The sequence below is a fragment of the Pseudorasbora parva genome, chromosome 1, assembly GCF_024679245.1.
Source record: "Pseudorasbora parva isolate DD20220531a chromosome 1, ASM2467924v1, whole genome shotgun sequence".
Classification (NCBI taxonomy): Eukaryota; Metazoa; Chordata; class Actinopteri; order Cypriniformes; family Gobionidae; genus Pseudorasbora; species Pseudorasbora parva.
In genome coordinates, this window is record NC_090172.1 from 44,447,506 (window position 1) to 44,466,686 (window position 19,181).

At 42.9% G+C, this 19,181-nt stretch overlaps 2 protein-coding genes across 2 annotated transcripts in view; one reads left to right on the top strand and one right to left on the bottom strand.

Annotated features, from left to right (window-relative positions):
* Positions 1-430: 430 nt before the first annotated feature.
* On the bottom strand, positions 431-3,937 carry sh2d7 (SH2 domain containing 7). The gene is made up of 6 exons (XM_067451065.1): positions 3,671-3,937; positions 3,432-3,521; positions 3,103-3,286; positions 2,252-2,443; positions 1,439-2,068; positions 431-1,362 (listed from the first exon to the last, which is right to left on the bottom strand). Exons 1-6 carry the CDS (start codon positions 3,874-3,876, stop codon positions 1,318-1,320), a joined length of 1,347 nt encoding a protein of 448 aa, XP_067307166.1. The 5' UTR covers positions 3,877-3,937; the 3' UTR covers positions 431-1,317.
* Positions 3,938-4,987: 1,050 nt separating this feature from the next.
* The window catches only part of dapk2a (death-associated protein kinase 2a), a 29,332-nt gene continuing 15,138 nt past the window's right edge, over positions 4,988-19,181 (top strand). Inside the window, exons 1-10 of the mRNA XM_067442473.1 lie at positions 4,988-5,203; positions 5,911-5,978; positions 12,210-12,431; positions 12,566-12,704; positions 12,876-13,005; positions 13,924-13,972; positions 14,067-14,093; positions 14,181-14,333; positions 14,468-14,513; positions 14,930-15,648. Coding sequence (XP_067298574.1) covers positions 5,917-5,978; positions 12,210-12,431; positions 12,566-12,704; positions 12,876-13,005; positions 13,924-13,972; positions 14,067-14,093; positions 14,181-14,333; positions 14,468-14,513; positions 14,930-15,556 — 1,455 coding nt within the window. The 5' untranslated portion in view covers positions 4,988-5,203; positions 5,911-5,916 and the 3' untranslated portion in view covers positions 15,557-15,648. The remainder of the gene's footprint in view (positions 5,204-5,910; positions 5,979-12,209; positions 12,432-12,565; positions 12,705-12,875; positions 13,006-13,923; positions 13,973-14,066; positions 14,094-14,180; positions 14,334-14,467; positions 14,514-14,929; positions 15,649-19,181) is intronic.

Here is a 19,181-nt window from a genome sequence, read left to right on the forward strand (position 1 = left end):
TGTCCAATTTAAAATATAGGATATTTTATTGTGAAGCCCCAGGCAGATCTTTTTTTCTTTCCTGCTAACTTGATTTTCTAGCTTGATGGCTAAAACAACACAATAGAGTTTATTATATAGCATAAGTCTCTTCTGCAACTGACCAATCCATCATGAGGTTGTAAGTGTATCAGTATTTAGAGTCCAATCCCAGTGGCTCAAAGATTTTGAGCCACTGGGAAGACACCATCCAAAAGCTTTTACCATCCAAAAAAGCTTTAAGCAAACTGCAGTGGGTGGAGTCTAACGGAGAGCCCAAAATAGGCATGACAGAAGGGCATGGTTTTGTATATTCTATACTGCTTCTACATCTACATCTTATTCCACATATGAATGTAAATTAGGGGAACACATCACTTTAAAGGAGACAAGTACAATCCAATCAGTCTACTCAATACTAACTTCATACAGAGCATTTACTGTATATTATCCCTTTATTCAGTTATGCTGTGCAGTGTTATGGATTAAAACGTGTAGACAAAGACTATCATACAAACAGTGTGGAGTCACTGGATTGTGTTTACAGAAATGAGACAGGCTGTTCACACATAATCTACCATTAAGTAGAAAAATGAAGTCCTGGGAAAACATAAAACAGCAGGAAATGCAACAATATATAATCAGAGCAGGTATTCAAATACTATTTCAAAACATGTTTTATCACAAAAATACCATTGTATTTGCATTAACAGTGTTTAGGTTTTTGGGTAACATTTTATTTCAGCGTTCAATTCTCACTCTTAACTAGTTTTTTATTAGTATGCATATTACTACACTCTTAGAAGAAAAGCTTCCATAAAAAACCTTAAAAGGTTCTATCGGCCCTACATATTTGGAACCCCTAGAAGGTTCTATATAGAACCATTTTTAAGGGCCAAAGGGTTCTTTCTTGTCATTATAGAACCTTTTTTTAGCATAAAAGGTTCTTTGGAGTAACCTTCTACTCTTCTAAGGTGTAGGATAGTGGCTGTTTATTAGTACTTATAAAGCACATAACAATGCCTTATTGTGCATGATCTTATTCTACATCCCTTAATACCCAATAGCGTAACATAACAACTACCTAAATATTAATAGGTAAATTAGGAGTTTAATGAGGCAAAAGTCATAGTTAATTGTGATATGTGTTTCCCCTAAAGTGTTACTGGATTTTGTAACTGTGGAAGCCAAACTGTACTGAAGTTATGTACATTTCACACACCAATATGAATATTATGACTTTATGATTCTGAACTTAAATGTGTAGCAAAACTGCCCTTTCTTCCAATACTATGATGACTAGAACTTCTTGTTCTCCAGACGAAGTTTCCACCACTTATGATTCTGTTAAAAACAACAATTTCAATACAAATCAATGCAGAAATTATGTATATTTGTTTGTAATTATATCAGATCTTACCTTCTTCTCCAAGATGTTCTGTGTGTGTGGCTGCATCTCATCCAAACTTGCATATGTATTGCTGTCTGTCATTCGAATGTCCTCATAGGTGTTGCTTTCAGCCACATGTTCATAGGTGTCATTGGCACGTTGTTCAGGTATGTCTTGGTAGGTATTTTCTGCTAAAAGGATGTTACAAATGGGTTTTGCACGGTTGTCATACACTAGCCCTGGCTGGTCCTTCTGCTCCGATTGTACCACAGATGAGGCCTGGTAGAGTGGATTGGGCTGTAGGGCTACTTGGTCAATTTGTGGTACTCTGCCAGCTCCAGTATGGAGTTTTTTAAGATCAAGGACAGCGTAAGAGCAGGGGGCTGTTTTAGGTGGAGGTAAAGGAGGTTGTTGAGGGGTGGAGGGCATAAGATTACATGAGTTAGAGGTTGGAGACTTTAACTGAGAGTTGTAGCCCTCAGTGTCCATGATATCACTTCTGCCATTTACACTCTCGTCTCCACCTGACCTTTCAGATGTCCTTGATTCTGAAAAGCTGGGTTGTTCATGTGAAAGATGTTTACCAGGAAAACCAGCACTTAAGGAATTCCGAAGTGGTGCATTTTTCTTTGGCCCAGGTGGAATGTTGCTAATGACACCCTATTGATCAAAGTCATACAGTACATACATGAATTGTATATATATATATATAAAAATAATTCATTTTATTTTTTTCATTTTATTTACTGATCTAATGTGCATTAACTTGATTTATTTATTTACTTTTTAAATGTACTCCCTTGAATTAGCAATGGTTACCAGAGAACCAATGAAGCAGGTTACCTGTGACAGGCTGTCTCTGTCAATAGAGGTGGAGGTTTTGAGTTTCCGGCCACTTTTAGAATGCAGAACAGGAGGCGTGCTATACGGGACATTGCTAGTTTGTTCCCATAAACTTCTTAGAGCCTTAACGCTCACTCCTGAATTAACCCAGGGCTTATTTTTAACCACATCATAAAGATCATTTGTGGCGTCCTATAAGAAAGAAACGCAAAAGTACATTGTAAAACACTTCTTAACATGCTAGTATTCTCTATGTTTTTATGTAGCCTATTTAAAGAGGCACTTTGTAATTTTTGGTTTATGTTGTGCTGGCCAATATGCCCAACACCAGATGCTAAAATAAATTATCTTAAGATTAAAGCTACTGATCTAATGTGCAATAACTTGATTTTAAACATAGTTTTTAAATATATAAATTTCTTTAGGTAAAAGTGTCTGGTTATCACCAAACCAAGCTCAGTTTAAAATTGAACATTGTCCGGGGAGTATTTTCTACTGCACAAGAGGCGTGATTAATGAGCATTATTCAAATTACTCTGTATGCAATTGGATAGTCCGTCATCCAATCAGACCACAAGAGGCGTGATCAATGCCAAAGACCCATCTGTCATCATGTTAAACCCGCCAATAGCACGCCAGGCGGAAAAGCCAGTCTGTGATTGGTTCCCGCAAAAGTGTGACAGAAGCAGTAGAAATGAATGTACAGGTTTCCAGACTGAGTTGCAGGGCGAAATCAAATCGCCAACAGATCAGGCAGTGTTTACCCAGTATAGGTAAAAGTTTCTTTATAAATAAGAAATAATTACTGAGTGCACCTTTAAAAAGAATGCAAAAAATGGTTGACTCTCTACCTCTCCTACAGAATCCATCTCTGTGCTGTGCGAAGTCAGGTACTCTCCAAAAGGCTGGATTGGTGTGGTTTTAAAGTGATTGATCAGCTCTGTGAGACTGTTATGTGTGGTGGAATCACCAGAAACGATGAACAGGCCAGTCTTGGTTTGATTTATGACAAAATGGCGACAACGATCCTGTCCTCTGTTAAAGAAGTTTGTAAGCTATAGTTAACATGAACCAAGAAAGAACTGAAAGAATGCAGAATTACATTGCATAGTTACTGTTCATTTAGATATTTACATTTTTTAAACCATCATTTTTAAACCAGAGAAATCTTTATTCTTACTTGTATGAAAGAATATATCCACTGGCTTTTTCGCTGAGTCTGATAAGGAAGCAACCATCATTCTTGTCTCTGAGCTGATCTTCTGCTTCGCTGCAAACATCAACAGTTATACAAGTGCATCAGTGCAACTACCTTAATATACAATCATAAACATTTTATCTCAGTACCCTGCACCCAAATATAAACAGTATACGTTCATTCTGAAATGGTTACTGCTCTTATCTCTTATTAGTTCTTACTGCCTGGAGATGAAGCCCTGGAACCATGGTGGGAAACGTCCATCACACAGGATGAGCTCAGCCTGAGTCTCCACAAACCACTTAAGGATGGGCTCCCTCTGTCTTCTGTCCGTGGTGAGATCTCCCTCCATTCTTTCCTCCTGCTTCTCATTTAATCTGTCAGATATCTGCATCTTCTGGTACATAGCCACTTCTATTTGCTCCATTGTGAGCTCCTCACAAACGCACTGCACAGTGCACACATCCAATAAGCCAGACTTTCCATTTTCAAACATTCATCACTCATTTACTGCGCCAGGAAGACTGGCACACTTCATTTGCCTATGGTTTCCTCATACGTAAATGTATGATCTTTCAAGTGTAAAAGGTTCTATTGTTTGAGTTAATTATCTGCCTAGCCAATAACAGCTTACTAGTGTGATTTCATTGCACTATCTTTGGACGGTTCTTCCGCCAGAGTTGCAGTCTTTATAAATAACTAGATTAGATCAGGAACTAGATCAACCACTGCACATTTGCATAGACTATACAGTATTAATACATAAGTGAATGTGTTCAACTGGGAAAATGAAAAATTAGTATTATAATTAGATGTCACTTGTGTTTCACAATACAAGTGTGAAATAGTTTGCATTATAGTATTTTAGTATATAGTATTTTAATGTGTCATTATTACTGTGTACTTAGTAATATTAAATAACAACATGTACTTAGCATTAGGGTAGGATTAGGGTTAGTTGTATGTAATTATGCTGTTACATGTAAAATAAAGTGTTACACTATTATTATTATTATTATTATTATTATTAATATCTTGGCCATTGCATTTCAAAGTGTTTTAATATTACGCTCCATTTCCATATCTAGGCTACTAAATAATAATTAAATCTATATTGTGTGTTTTAGATTGAATTTAAAAAAATGTCAGGGGGATGGCTGCTTTTTAATAAATCAAAATTCACATGCAGGAGATCATCATGGGAGAAAAACTATCAACCACGAACAAGCATAACTGAGACCAACTTTTTTGAATTTATTTAAATATTTTTGATAGGCCATGAAATCAAATGTATACACACGTGATGAAATGTTGTTTAAAAGTTTGACATGATTATTGCAGTTATTGTTTATTTAAGTAGCCTATTTGCAAGTGGTTCATTACTCCAACAAGAACTAAATCAACTATTTGTCACATGTTAAAAATTATACCCACAAGCCAGAAGCAGTAAACAGAAGAGATGAGTGAGACAAGGTAACGGACTGAAACTGACCGCAGTCAGCGACATTGCGATTAAACGAGCAGATAACGACTTATAATTCAGAAAAATCCTTTATGTTGGGTTATTTTTTTAGCCATGGAACAAGCCTGTCAGTGTGTTGACGTTTTTACGCTCATGCACGAGTTCAACAGGTGGCGTGTCCACTTTTAGAATCACTCTGCTGGGACTCACTCGTGCGCTTTCCTGGAGCTCTGTGAAAGACGCGTGAGCGCATGAAAGGATTCAGAACGTCACTATTTGTTGGCGATAACAGGTAGGCTACATGTCTTGTGCTTGTAGACTACTACTGATTTTATATGCAATTTTAAAAGATAGCCCTTATAGTTTACCGTTGTGCGGGAGTGACTGGGATATTTAAATTAGTTGTATCGCTCGTGCTTGTGTAACTTTATGTAGCCTATATTTTCGAAATCCTAAAAGCAAAGGAGTAGGTAGCTGCAGTATAGGCTAGGCCTTTTTAAGGTATCCGGTGACGGTCAGAGTCAGACCTACCGAATTTAGTGTGACCGATATAAAATCACGTTTGTCAGGTAAAAATGCTTCTTTGTCAAGACATGCCATACCTTCAGAATGTAGGCACATAAATGATAAAAGCATGGGAGGTAGGCCTACGTCTTGTAAGTCAGAAAATACCTGTCAAAATATATTTTTCTTCCAATTTGCATTTATGAGTTTGTTGTTTCATTTTCCATTCTATAGGCTACATCTATTTTCCTTGGATACATTTTAGGCTCAATATAGTTGAGGCCTTATCCTTATCTTGCACACTTGAGTAAGATCTAAATTTGTCTCTCCATCATGAATGAAATATTTAGGTCACAACAAACTATATGTATGATCAGCTTTATTGTATAGTATATTATGATCATTTGTATATTCCTTTAAATATTTGTAGATTTTTGTGTGTACTTTTTGTTAAATCCAGTCAATCTAAGAAGCGTTTTGTTGTTTTTTAACAAGATCACAATGGCTGTGTTCAAGCAGCAGCAGGTTGAGAATTTCTATGAGATTGGAGAGGAACTTGGAAGGTAAAAATGTTGCTGTTTACTTGGTGTTTTATTGATTTACTTGCTAATTGCTGCAATATACTGCATGATGATACACATTAAGTTTCAATCATGGGGGTGGGGTCATTTAGTCATTCGTCCCACCCGGTCCCACCCCTCATCCCAGCACAGTGCTAGTGAAAATCAGAGATTAAAGCTGCATTGTTATTGAGTCCTGATATGAAATATAACAAGTACAATCTGCTGTACATAATAGTCTAATAATAATGTTATATGTTACATGTTAATACTTGTTCATTAAATGTTATTCATAATATGTATACATTTGGCTAGTAGATTTTAATAATAACATTTGGCTAAAAAGATTTTAATAATAAATATTATATTTAATATCCCATGTTTCCTTGACACTCACACGTTGCTTTATGGTGTATTGCTTGTATTAAAGGATTAGTTCACCCAAAAATGAAATTTCTGTCATTAATTACTCACCCTCATGTCATTCCAAACCTGTGTAAGACCTCCGTTCATCTTTGGAACACAAATTAATATATTTCTGATGAAATCCAAGAGCTCTCAGCATTGGAGATGAAATTCAGAATTGCTAGAACGAAATTCTTAAATAAAGTCAGATTTTTAAGTCGGAATATAGTTTTTCGTTTGATAAAATTAAGGTTGAAGTACTGGAATCACATGGATTATTTTTACAATGCCTTTAATACCTTTCTGGACATTGAAAGTGTTAATTACATAGATGTCTATGGAGGGGCCTGAGAGCTCTCGGATTTCATCAAAATATTTTAATTTGAGTTCCGAAGGTGAACAAAGGTCTTACGGGTTTTTCAATGACATGAGGGTGTCATTTTCATTTTTTGGTGAACTATACCTTTAAGTCTTAATTTAAAGGCACAATATGTACGATTTTTGGATTAAAATATCCCATAACCACTAGAACAATGTTATATATGTTGTTGACTTGTGTACTTACATTATCCCAAACGTTTCCAAGAATGTTTAAAGGGGGGGTGAAATGCTGTTTCATGCATACTGAGCTTTTTACACTGTTAAAGACTTGGATTCCCATCCTAAACATAGACAAAGTTTCAAAAACGAATGTTGGACGTTTGTGTCACATGCCTGTCCTGTAGTGTGTGCACTTGTGGGTTTTGTTATGTTGAGCATGTGCTCGTGTCCCTGTCAGTTCCCTCCCCCTTGTTATCTGATTATTGGTTAATTTGCCCCACCTGTTCTCCCTCATTATCTGCCTTGTTTGTTCCCTTTATAATCTCCTTGTGTTTGTCAGTCTGTGTTGGATCCTTGTGTAATGTCTGCGTCTCCCGTTCCCCTAGTGACTTCTGTTGGTATGTTTTGAGTTTTAGTTTATGTTCTATTATGTGTTTTGCCCCCTCGTGGGTGTTTGTTTTGTATTTATGTTTTATTTGTTATAAATATATATCCTTTTCTGCACTTGAGTCCTCGCACCATTTCCTTTGTCTGTAACGTGACAGAAGGATCCAACCAATATGAGGACTCAGCGGAGAAAGAGGTCACCGCAATCCCCTCCCTCTGCTATCTCCTGTCCCCTCTGGGACCGTATAGTCCAGTTTAGCTCCCTTAGAGCTATGCGGCAACAAGGAACTGATCTGAGGGAATTTGCACAGGAGTTTAAGAGGGCTGCAGAGGGACTGGGATACAGAGATGAAACTCTTAAGGAGCTCTTCAATTATGCCCTCGACAAACCATTCGATTGGACTGTAATGAGGGCACTGGAGGGGGCAACATTCGAGGTGACTGTGGATTATTTCATTGGACAGCGGAGGAGGGCCCCTCTCCGGAGTCCGGTGGTACCTATGGATCCACTTCCGGTGGACCCTGTGCCGGTGGTCCCGGTGCCGGTGGATCGTGTTCCGGTGGTCCCTGTGCCGGTGGATCGTGCTCCGATGGTCCCTTTGCCGGTGGATCGTGCTCCGGTAGTCCCTGTGCCGGTGGATCGTGCTCCGGTGGTCCCTGTGCCGGTGGATCGTGCTCCGGTGGTCCCTGTGCCGGTGGATCGTGTTCCGGTGGTCCCTGTGCCGGTGGATCGTGTTCCGGTGGTCCCTGTGCCGGTGGATCGTGTTTCGGTGGTCCCTGTGCCGGTGGATCGTGTTCCGGTGGTCCCTGTGCCGGTGGATCGTGTTCCGGTGGTCCCTGTGCCGGTGGATCGTGTTCCGGTGGTCCCTGTGCCGGTGGACTCCGTTCCGGTGGTCCCGAGTCCGGAAACGGCCTGGAGGGCTGTGATGGGATGCTTTGTGGTGGCAGTCCTGCATGCGTGGAAGGAGCACAGGGCTTTATCCGAAGCCCCGGAGGCAGTTCCGGTGGTCCCAGTTCCGGTGGATCGTGTGCCGGTGGTCTCAGTTCCGGCGGATCGTGTTCCGGTGGTCCCTGTGCCGGTGGATCGTGTTCCGGTGGTCCCTGTGCCGGTGGATCATGTTCCGGTGGTCCCAGTTCCGGCAGATCATGTTCCGGTGGTCCCAATGCCAGCAGATCGTATTCCGGTGGTCCCAGTGCCGGTGGATACTGCTGGACTGGAGAAGTTTCCCCAACGCCCTGCCTGCGCCGCTGAGGCGCCCTGCTCTCCCTGCGCCGCTGAGGCGCCCTGCTCTCCCTGCGCCGCTGAGGCGCCCTGCTCTCCCTGCGCCGCTGAGGCGCCCTGCTCTCCCTGCGCCGCTGAGGCGTCCTGCTCTCCGTGCGCCGCTGAGGCGTCCTGCTCTCCGTGCGCCGCTGAGGCGTCCTGCTCTCCGTGCGCCGCTGAGGCGTCCTGCTCTCCGTGCGCCGCTGAGGCGTCCTGCTCTCCGTGCGCCGCTGAGGCGTCCTGCTCTCCGTGCGCCGCTGAGGCGTCCTGCTCTCCGTGCGCCGCTGAGGCGTCCTGCTCTCCGTGCGCCGCTGAGGCGTCCTGCTCTCCGTGCGCCGCTGAGGCGTCCTGCTCTCCGTGCGCCGCTGAGGCGTCCTGCTCTCCGTGCGCCGCTGAGGCGTCCTGCTCTCCGTGCGCCGCTGAGGCGTCCTGCTCTCCGTGCGCCGCTGAGGCGTCCTGCTCTCCGTGCGCCGCTGAGGCGTCCTGCTCTCCGTGCGCCGCTGAGGCGTCCTGCTCTCCGTGCGCCGCAGAGGCGTCCTGCTCTCCGTGCGCCGCTGAGGCGTCCTGCTCTCCGTGCGCCGCTGAGGCGTCCTGCTCTCCGTGCGCCGCTGAGGCGTCCTGCTCTCCGTGCGCCGCTGAGGCGTCCTGCTCTCCGTGCGCCGCTGAGGCGTCCTGCTCTCCGTGCGCCGCTGAGGCGTCCTGCTCTCCGTGCGCCGCTGAGGCGTCCTGCTCTCCGTGCGCCGCTGAGGCGTCCTGCTCTCCGTGCGCCGCTGAGGCGTCCTGCTCTCCGTGCGCCGCTGAGGCGTCCTGCTCTCCGTGCGCCGCTGAGGCGTCCTGCTCTCCGTGCGCCGCTGAGGCGTCCTGCTCTCCGTGCGCCGCTGAGGCGTCCTGCTCTCCGTGCGCCGCTGAGGCGTCCTGCTCTCCGTGCGCCGCTGAGGCGTCCTGCTCTCCGTGCGCCGCTGAGGCGTCCTGCTCTCCGTGCGCCGCTGAGGCGTCCTGCTCTCACCGCGCCACTAAAGCGTCCTGCTCTCACCGCGCCTCCCTGGCGCCCCCTGCACTCACCGCGCCTCTCTGGCACCCTGCTCTCACCGCGCCTCCCTGGCGTCCTGCTCTACCCGCACTGCCCTGGCTGCCTGAACTCTATGGGCCGCCCCGGCCGCTTGAACTTGGTGGGCCTCCCGAACTCGGTGGGCCGCCCTGGCCATTCGAACTTTGTGGGCCACCATGGCCTCCTGAACTTTTTGTTTTCCTCGTTCCTCCCTTGTTTACCCCTCCCTTGTCTGTACCTTCTTTGTCTGTCCCTCCCGTGCCCCCCTGGTCTGTCCCTCCCGTGCCCCCCTGGTCTGTCCCTCCCGTGCCCCCCTGGTCTGTCCCTCCCGTGCCCCCCTGGTCTGTCCCTCCCGTCCCTCCCTGGTCTGTCCCTCCCGTCCCTCCCTGGTCTGTCCCTCCCGTCCCTCCCTGGTCTGTCCCTCCCCTCCCTCCCTGGTCTGTCCCTCCCGTCCCTCCCGGGTCTGTCCCTCCCGTCCCTCCCGGGTCTGTCCCTCCCGTCCCGCCCGGGTCTGTCCCTCCCGTCCCGCCCGGGTCTGTCCCTCCCGTCCCTAGTGGAGCGTCTGGTAGCCGCTCCTTAAGGAGGGGGTAATGTCACATGCCTGTCCTGTAGTGTGTGCACTTGTGGGTTTTGTTATGTTGAGCATGTGCTCGTGTCCCTGTCAGTTCCCTCCCCCTTGTTATCTGATTATTGGTTAATTTGCCCCACCTGTTCTCCCTCATTATCTGCCTTGTTTGTTCCCTTTATAATCTCCTTGTGTTTGTCAGTCTGTGTTGGATCCTTGTGTAATGTCTGCGTCTCCCGTTCCCCCAGTGACTTCTGTTGGTATGTTTTGAGTTTTAGTTTATGTTCTATTATGTGTTTTGCCCCCTCGTGGGTGTTTGTTTTGTATTTATGTTTTATTTGTTATAAATATATATCCTTTTCTGCACTTGAGTCCTCGCACCATTTCCTTTGTCTGTAACGTGACAGTTTGATGGAGTATTTCTGTGTCAAAAATACTCCTTCCGGTTTCTCACAAGTTTCAGAGAGTTTTTTTAGAGTATGGCTCGTCTTGACGTTAATAGATCGGAAGGTCCTTGTATGGGCCGTACGGGCTCTTCTCCCGGTAGGGTGTGTGCGCGCGTGACTAGAGGGAGAGAGGAAATGCACGCCGTAAACACTCAGGTGCAGATCCAGTCGTCCGTGAACACTAATGTCGGTTATAGTCCGCGCCGCGCTCCACTTCATTCCTCCACTTTGACATTAAGCGACTTCAACGCTTCAGCACAGCATTCCGGGAAGGCAGCGCTGCATTTGAACCGATTTGAACGCAGAAATGCTTCAGTCACATCGCAAAGTGGATCTCCACACTCCAAGAAGTGTGTTTTTGACGGAGCCGTCCCAGCGATAAAGGTTCGGTCCTGCTTTGGAAGCAGCCGGTGAGTAAAACTCCTTCAAATGTCTGTGCTGTTGCTTATCGTCGCGTGAGTAAACATCAGTAAACGACACGATCGCGTGCTTCGTCATTCAAAGGCGCTAACGGACTCCATTGTTGTTCTCTGTATAACGTTAGACTAGTCTGACGTGCAAAACCGTTTTGCTTGCTACTTCTAAGGTCTAGTCTCATACAATAGTCCATAAACCGAATCATGTCCTCATAAACTGAGAGTAAAGACAAATGTTGACAGTACATACCACAGAGACGGACGTCCTGCTGTTGCTGTTTCTATTTCAGCCTCCGAATTAGATTCTGGATCAATGGATCATATCTATTAGCTGAGATCGATAGCAAGGGTTTCTCCACGCTTGAGGACGTCACCGCTTTGCGCATTCATCATTCTTTAGCTCCGCCCACACGATACGCCTCCAGGGGCTCGGTTTTTTCCGGAAAGACTCGGTACAGCCTATATTTCTTTTACAAATATAATAAAACTAAAGACTTTTCGGAGATACGAAGGATGCAATACTACTCTATAGGTACTCAAGATTGACATGAGATTGACTGAAACTGAGTGTTTCACCCCCGCTTTAAATCCAGAGAAATAAGCAATTTCTATCAGTCCAGGACTCTCAATTTTTTTTAGACAGGTGAGCAACTGTTTAGACAAATACATCAACAGAAAACAAATCATTGTTGTATAGCTCAACACAGTTAGTCTTATTTAAATCTCGTTTTAATGATTTACTCGTTTTACCATGCCTAATATCAATCTAGCTTACTGCAGTCAGTGTGTAACAAGTGTTACATAGCTGCCAAGCAGAGGCACAGAGTAGCATTATAACATAACTTTCAACACACTCAAATAATGTATCTAATATGATAAAACAGTGTATGGCCTGCAGAAGTGGAAGTGGTCGCCTGCGTCATAATTCAAGTTCCGTGAAATCCAGGCGTCATCAATCTACAGCTTTGGTTTGAGAATAAGCGACCTCTAGCTGTGAAAAATTATATATTGTGGGTTTAAGACTGCTGTGAATTCACAGTGTAGTTTAAAATCTGAAAATCTTTACAAGAAATCAGAAAACCTTAGATATATACCTTTAAATATGCTTTTGTGTATGGTTATTTAATTATATTTATAATATGAAATTGTTATCATGTGTCTTTCAGTGGACAATTTGCAATTGTTAAGCAGTGTCAGGAAAAGAGCTCAGGCCGGGATTTTGCAGCTAAGTTCATAAAGAAGCGTCAGAGTAATGCTAGCCGACGAGGTGTGCTCCGAGAAGAGATTGAGCGAGAGGTCAACATCCTCCAGCAGATACACCATCCCAATATTGTCATGCTACATGATGTGTATGAGAACAAGACAGATGTGGTGCTGATTTTGGAGTTGTGAGTTAAGCTTGTATTAATGCTGATACAAATGATTTCATTATTGTATGAGTTTATGCTTGGATATTTTTTTATGTGCATAATCATTGTTCACCTGCCTATCCTTATTGAGAAGAGATTATGTATTTTTGTAGGGTGTCTGGAGGAGAGCTTTTCGACTTTCTGGCACAGAAAGAGTCTTTAAGTGAGGAGGAAGCCACACAGTTTATTAAACAGATTCTAGAAGGAGTTCACTATTTGCACACAAGGAATATTGCTCATTTTGACCTAAAGGTACAGTACACCCACTGGTCTCATAACACTGCCCAGATTATTACAGTACTGCATATTCGCGTTGACAGATGTGGAACATTGAATAATTCTCTGTCAGTAGAACAGTGTGTCTTTGTGTGCATATGAGTGTGGGTGTTCTCCTGTGTGTGTAATTTATTTTCCGGTTTGCAGCCTGAAAACATCATGCTTCTGGATAAGAACGCCCCACTTCCCCGGATCAAACTCATTGATTTTGGCTTGGCCCACAAGATTGCTGAAGGGGTTGAATTTAAAAACATTTTTGGAACACCAGAGTTTGTTGGTATGATATATGTTCTGTTTAAATTATAAAGCCTGCAGCCTTAACCATGTACACTAAGGGGCCATTCACACAGAAAATGTTTTTTGTTTTAAAAAACGTGAGGCGCAGGGTAGTGGAATGAATTTGAGTTCTGGATTTTTAGAATATTGTGTAATGCGAGAGATGCTGAAAAAGACAGAAGATGCAAGTGCAATGGTCAAACTAGTCAGTGTAGCTCACGTTCACGTAGAAAAACAATGGAAAAGCAGCACAGTGGTAGCCTGACATCGTCATACTCAGATTCTAGTCAGAATATGAGTCCGATACTGCTCCACTGGGCTGTGATTATGGAGCGAAAATGCCTCTGCACTCAATTGGATAGACCTACAACCAATCAGAGCAACAGAGTAAGTGACGTATGTTGAGCGACACATGGTTGTCTACAGAACTCAACTGCATGCAAATTGGAGGAAGTAGAAGAAGAAGATGAGTATAAATGATCTTTGCTGGTTTTGTAAAAAGATTTTAGGGATACACAGAGTATTTACCAACATAATCATCATTTTTGTGATAAATAGTAAAGGGGAATGCATATATGAGCAAGTTCTCCTTTTGGTAAACAAATTCAACCCAAGCTCTCTTTGGTGACGTGGATGATTACATTAATGTTGATCATCTTTCCATCATCGTATAAAGCCCGCCCTGACAATTTGATTGATCCAAACAGCTCTGGTTCGAGCATTGTTGCTCCAAAACTGATCAAGTCCAGACCAAACTTCCCAACCTCAAATATTGTGGGCGGGGCTAAGTTTGGCTGGCATCCAGGCTAGCACAGTGGGATACAAAAACGTTTTCTGTGTGAACGATTCCTAACACTTTTTTTAAAATTCTTATTGATTTATTCCTATTTATACTACATATTGCTATTTCTGTATTCAGCTCCAGAAATTGTGAATTATGAACCACTGGGACTGGAAGCAGATATGTGGTACAATACATTTTTAATGTATAGTAATATATATATCTCAATAATTTGAATTTGTTTTTTTATTTTTAAATAATTAAGTGCTTTACTTTTATAGGAGTGTTGGTGTTATTACATATATTCTGTAAGTACACAATTATTTTTTAAAGCCTATTAATATAATAATGTGTGATTTTAGCGATGTTCTGCTAATATGCTTTTTTAAATGCAGGTTGAGTGGGGCATCTCCTTTCCTAGGAGAAACAAAGCAAGACACCCTGGGAAACATCTCGGCAATGAACTACGAGTTTGATGATGAATTTTTTGGCCACACCAGTGAGCTTGCTAAGAATTTTATACGACAACTGCTGGAAAAGGACACTAAGTAAGTGAGCTGAGATCATCTGAGTTTATGCGTGTTTCGTGTGAGTTTCGTGCTTGTGACAGAGAGCAAAATATGATGCTTGATTCAAGTACCGGTAATATGGAATTAATTACTTTCTCAATTATGTCTTTCAGAAAGAGACTCACTATTCAAGATGCCTTGAACCACCCATGGATCAAGGTATGTTATCAGTTTGAGATTATGTACCTGAAAGGCAATAAGACAATAACTATAAAGATAATAATAAAGATTGTTCTAAAATTAAAATTCACACCATCCTCACCACAAATATAACAACAGTCACAGAGGAATTATATCATTGAAATAACTTTTTTCCAACAAATGAATCATAAAAACATTGACAGCCAATCAGAATCCATACTGTTAAAATGAACACTAGCATTTAAAGTGGCAGATGTTAATGCGCATTGGTGTGGTTGCTAATATAGTCATCATTATAGTTATCTTTATAGGTATCCTTCTTGGTGTAAACAAGCCTTTTTAGTACCATGCATTTTGATAGTTCCTCTATTTTATGCTTTGTCTGTTAATCTTTAAATCTCTCTCTCAATCTTAACCCCATTGTAAATTGGCAGTCTAATGAGCATAAGGACGAGCGCAGTAAAGCACCAGAGAGGAAGAGAGAGCGTAGGCAGCTGAAGACGAAGCGTCTCAAAGAGTACACCATCAAGTCCCACTCCAGCATGCCTCCTAATAACACCTACATCAACTTTGAACGCTTCGCACAAGTGGAGGAGGATGTGTCCGCAATGGAGGGCAGTTTCTGCCAGCTGGCATCGGCCCACGACTCCTTGCAGGAAGACATTGATGCGCTAGTGTCCATCTACAATGAGAAGGAGATGTGGTACAAAGAAGAAAGCGAAAGCATCAGACATGAGTTGTCCCAGCTTCGTTATGAGTTTCGTAAAGTCGAAGCTCAGAGACGTGGCGTTCATGAAGACATGCGGAGCGTGGATGGCAGCGTTAGCCGAGTGAGCGAGCGCTACAAAGAGAGGCAAACACGTTTTGAGGGCCTGCAGAAAGAGCTCTGTGCTGAGCTGCAGTGGGTACAGGAAGTGGTGGGTTCATTCCAGGTCACCTTTCCAAACTGTAGCTTTAGCAGCGTGTTTAATACCGATGTCAATGAAGCACTGAAAGAGTTGCTTAATAGATCCTGTGGAGGAGACCTGCTGACTGGCAGCAACTTGGACCAGCAAAGATGACATATTAATAACCCACCACCAACTGAGATACACAGGCGAGGTAAACATGCTGGAGATACTGCGCTGGGGAATATAGATCTGAATAAAAGCAGGTATGGTCAGTTAGAGAGAGCTACATCAAATATAAAACAATTGTGTCTGTGTTGATTACTTATGATTATCAGTTTAAAGATGTAGTCAGTCATCCTAACATAATCTCAACTAAATAGCCTTATATATTAACAGGGTTCCTATGCAGTTTGGAAAAGTATGGAATTTGATTTGAATAATATCCAAGTGTATGAAAAAAACAATAATACATTAAAATATAATTTTTTCCAGACTATTTCTATTATTCAGTTTTCTAAAATTTTAAATTAATAATTTTAAAAATATATAAACAATATATACACTCACCTAAAGGATTATTAGGAACACCATACTAAAACTATGTTTGACCCCCTTTCGCCTTCAGAACTGCCTTAATTCTACGTGGCATTGATTCAACAAGGTGCTGAAAGCATTCTTTAGAAATGTTGGCCCATATTGATAGGATAGCATCTTGCAGTTGATGAAGATTTGTGGGATGCACATCCAGGGCATGAAGCTCCCGTTCCACCACATCCCAAAGATGCTCTATTGGGTTGAGGTCTGGTGACTGTGGGGGCCATTTTAGTACAGTGAACTCATTGTCATGTTCAAGAAACCAGTTTGAAATTATTTGAGCTTTGTGACATGGTGCATTATCCTGCTGGAAGTAGCAATCAGAGGATGGGTACATGGTGGTCATAAAGGGATGGACATGGTCAGAAACAATGCTCAGGTAGGCCGTGGCATTTAAACGATGCCCAATTGGCACTAAGGGGCCTAAAGTGTGCCAAGAAAACATCACCACACCATTACACCACAACCCGCAGCCTGCACAGTGGTAACAAGGCATGATGGATTCATGTTCTCATTCTGTTTACGCCAAATTATGACTCTACCATCTGAATATCTCAGAAACAGCAACATTTTTCCAGTCTTCAGCTGTCCAATTTTGGTGAGCTTGTGCAAATTGTAGCCTCTTTTTCCTATTTGAAGTGGAGATGAGAGGTACCCAGTGGAGTCTTCTGCTGTTGGAGCCCACCGCCTCAAGCTTGTGCGTGTTGTGGCTTCACAAATTGCTGCATACCTTGGTTGTAACGAGTGGTTATTTCAGTAACAGTTGCTCTTCTATCAGCTTGAATCAGTCGGCCCATTCTCCTCTGACCTCTAGCATCAACAAGGCATTTTCACCCACAGGACTGCCGCATACTGGATGTTTTTCTCTTTCACACCATTCTTTGTAAACCATAGAAATGGTTGTGCGTGAAAATCCCAGTAACTGAGCAGATTGGGAAATACTCAGACCGGCTCGTCTGGCACCAACAACCATGCTACTCTATACTGCTTAAATCACCTTTCTTTCCCATTCTGACATTCAGTTTGGAGTTCAGGAGAACACCCCTAAATGCATTGAAGCAACTGCCATGTGATTGGTTGATTAGATAATTGCATTAATGAGAAATTGAACAGGTGTTCCTAATAATCCACTCCTGAACAAAATCTTAAGACCAGGGGATTCATTGCAAGTTTTACACATTTCACACTTGTGGATCATAACCGGATTGTAAGTGCTGCTTCAAAATGCCAAAATAAGAAACAGGAGCAAGAGACAAAAAATAGAGAGTAGGCAATTTATTGAAAACTGCATTTAAACTCAAACAGGCCATTCATCAGCTGATCAAAAGTTTAAGACCATAGCCATAAAAAGGTAAAATCTGCACAAAAATATGGCTTTTATGTCACTGTCCTTCAAGCAGTCATACTGTCAAGATCTCCTGATGGCAAAGGCAAAAAGGCTTTCTCTCTTTGAACATTAATTGTTGAGCTGCACAAGCAAGGCCTTTCGCAATGCGCCATCGCTGCTGAGGATGGACGCAGTAAGACAGTCATTTTACATTTCTTAAAAAATCCTGAGAGTTATGGGACAAAAAAGTCAAGTGGTAGACCCAAAAAGATTTCACCTGCACTGAGCCGCAGGATCCGACGGGTTGTCCGTGAAGACACAGGTCGATCCTCAACCCAAATTAAGGCCCTTACTGATGCTGACTGCAGCCCAATAACCATAAGACGTCATCTGCTAGAGAAGGGCTTCAAGAACAAAAACGTCTTCAAAAGCCACGTTACCTCCCACGACACAAACTTGCCCGTTTAGAATTTGCAAGGGAGCACCTAACATGGGACATTGAAAAGTGGAAGAAAGTTTTATTCTCTGACGAGAGAAAATTTTACCTGGACGGTCCTGATGGCTTCCAACGTTACTGGCATGACAAGGAGATCCCACCTGAGATGTTTTCTACGAGGCACAGTGGAGGAGGCTCCATCATGATCTGGGGTGCTTTTTCCTTCAATGGGAAAATGGAGCTTCAGGTTGTGCAGGGGCGTCAACAGCGACTGGCTATGTGGATCTGTTGCAGCGGGCATCCCTCTTGACCGAGGGCCCCCGTCTGTGCGGTAATGACTGGGTCTTTCAACTGGACAACGCTGCAATTCACAAAGCCCGTGTAACAACAACGACTCATGAGTTTAATGTCTCGGGGAATAATTAACTCAAAAGGGATTTAATATTCAATATTCATGAATTTATGAATATGATTTGCCAGTTGTTCATTACGTATTAAAATTTTCCGATAGGGAAAATTGTTTAATTAAATACAAGTAACCCTTTATGAAATTGCTTAAAATTATCCTACTAAGTTTGTCCTGCAAATTAGTTATAGATTTTTCAACATTTTTCTCAATAAAGGGATTACTGCTTTACGAGCGCATAAGAAACATTAACTTTACTGATCAGGACAAGTTCAATATTTCAAATGGTCATACAGTTTACTTTACTAACATAGTAGCATAAGCAGTTAGGTAACGTTTAGATCGCAAGTTTCATTGACTTTGTGTATGTGGCAGAATGACAGACTCAACTCATTAAATGTCTTTTGAAGGTTTAATAAACACAGACTAAAAATAACACTACAATTCACACAGAAAGTACATACTAAATATGCATCAAGAGAGTAGAAGTATAGATATTAACGAAAGAATACATAAAAGAGAATAATGAATAGACTGAAGTTAGAGAGAGATAAAAGAGAGGGAGAGAGACAAAGAGAGGGAGAGAGAGAGAGACAAAGAGAGTGGGGGAGGGTAAGAAACAACTTTCCTTCAGTTCACCAAAATACGACCTTCACGGAGTTAATTTATCCCAACGGGAAAATAACACACCCTCTTTACAGCAGTAAGAATAAGAATACTTGCATTCTTTTTGGTTTCGTTTTGGCTTCTCGCTTGTGCGCGCGTGCGTTCCGAGTTCAAATGTCCTGCGTGTCCGGCGGTCCTTTCCGAGGTTGGGAGGGAAGCGGCTGTTTGCTTTAGCGAGGCTTCGTGTTCTTGAAGATCGGATTGTAGAAGAGAAGATTTTTGGAAGGGCTGAGGCCTGCTTGGAGGGCCTGCATTGGTGGCATGGCTTAAGTGCCAGCCCCCCCCCGTGGGTGTTGGCTCCCACAGGGAGAGTTGAAGAAGTAAGAGCCAGAGAGTTTCGGAGAAGAGAAGAGAGGGAGCCTGTCTT

Coding starts and splice junctions, on each gene's coding strand:
- sh2d7 (XM_067451065.1), bottom strand. CDS start 3,876: ATGGAGCAAATAGAAGTGGCTATGTACCAGAAGATGCAGATATCTGAC. Junction 3,522..3,670: donor CAGGGCTTCATCTCCAGGCA/GTAAGAACTAAT, acceptor TGATGTTTGCAG/CGAAGCAGAAGATCAGCTCA. Junction 3,287..3,431: donor GGATATATTCTTTCATACAA/GTAAGAATAAAG, acceptor CTTCTTTAACAG/AGGACAGGATCGTTGTCGCC.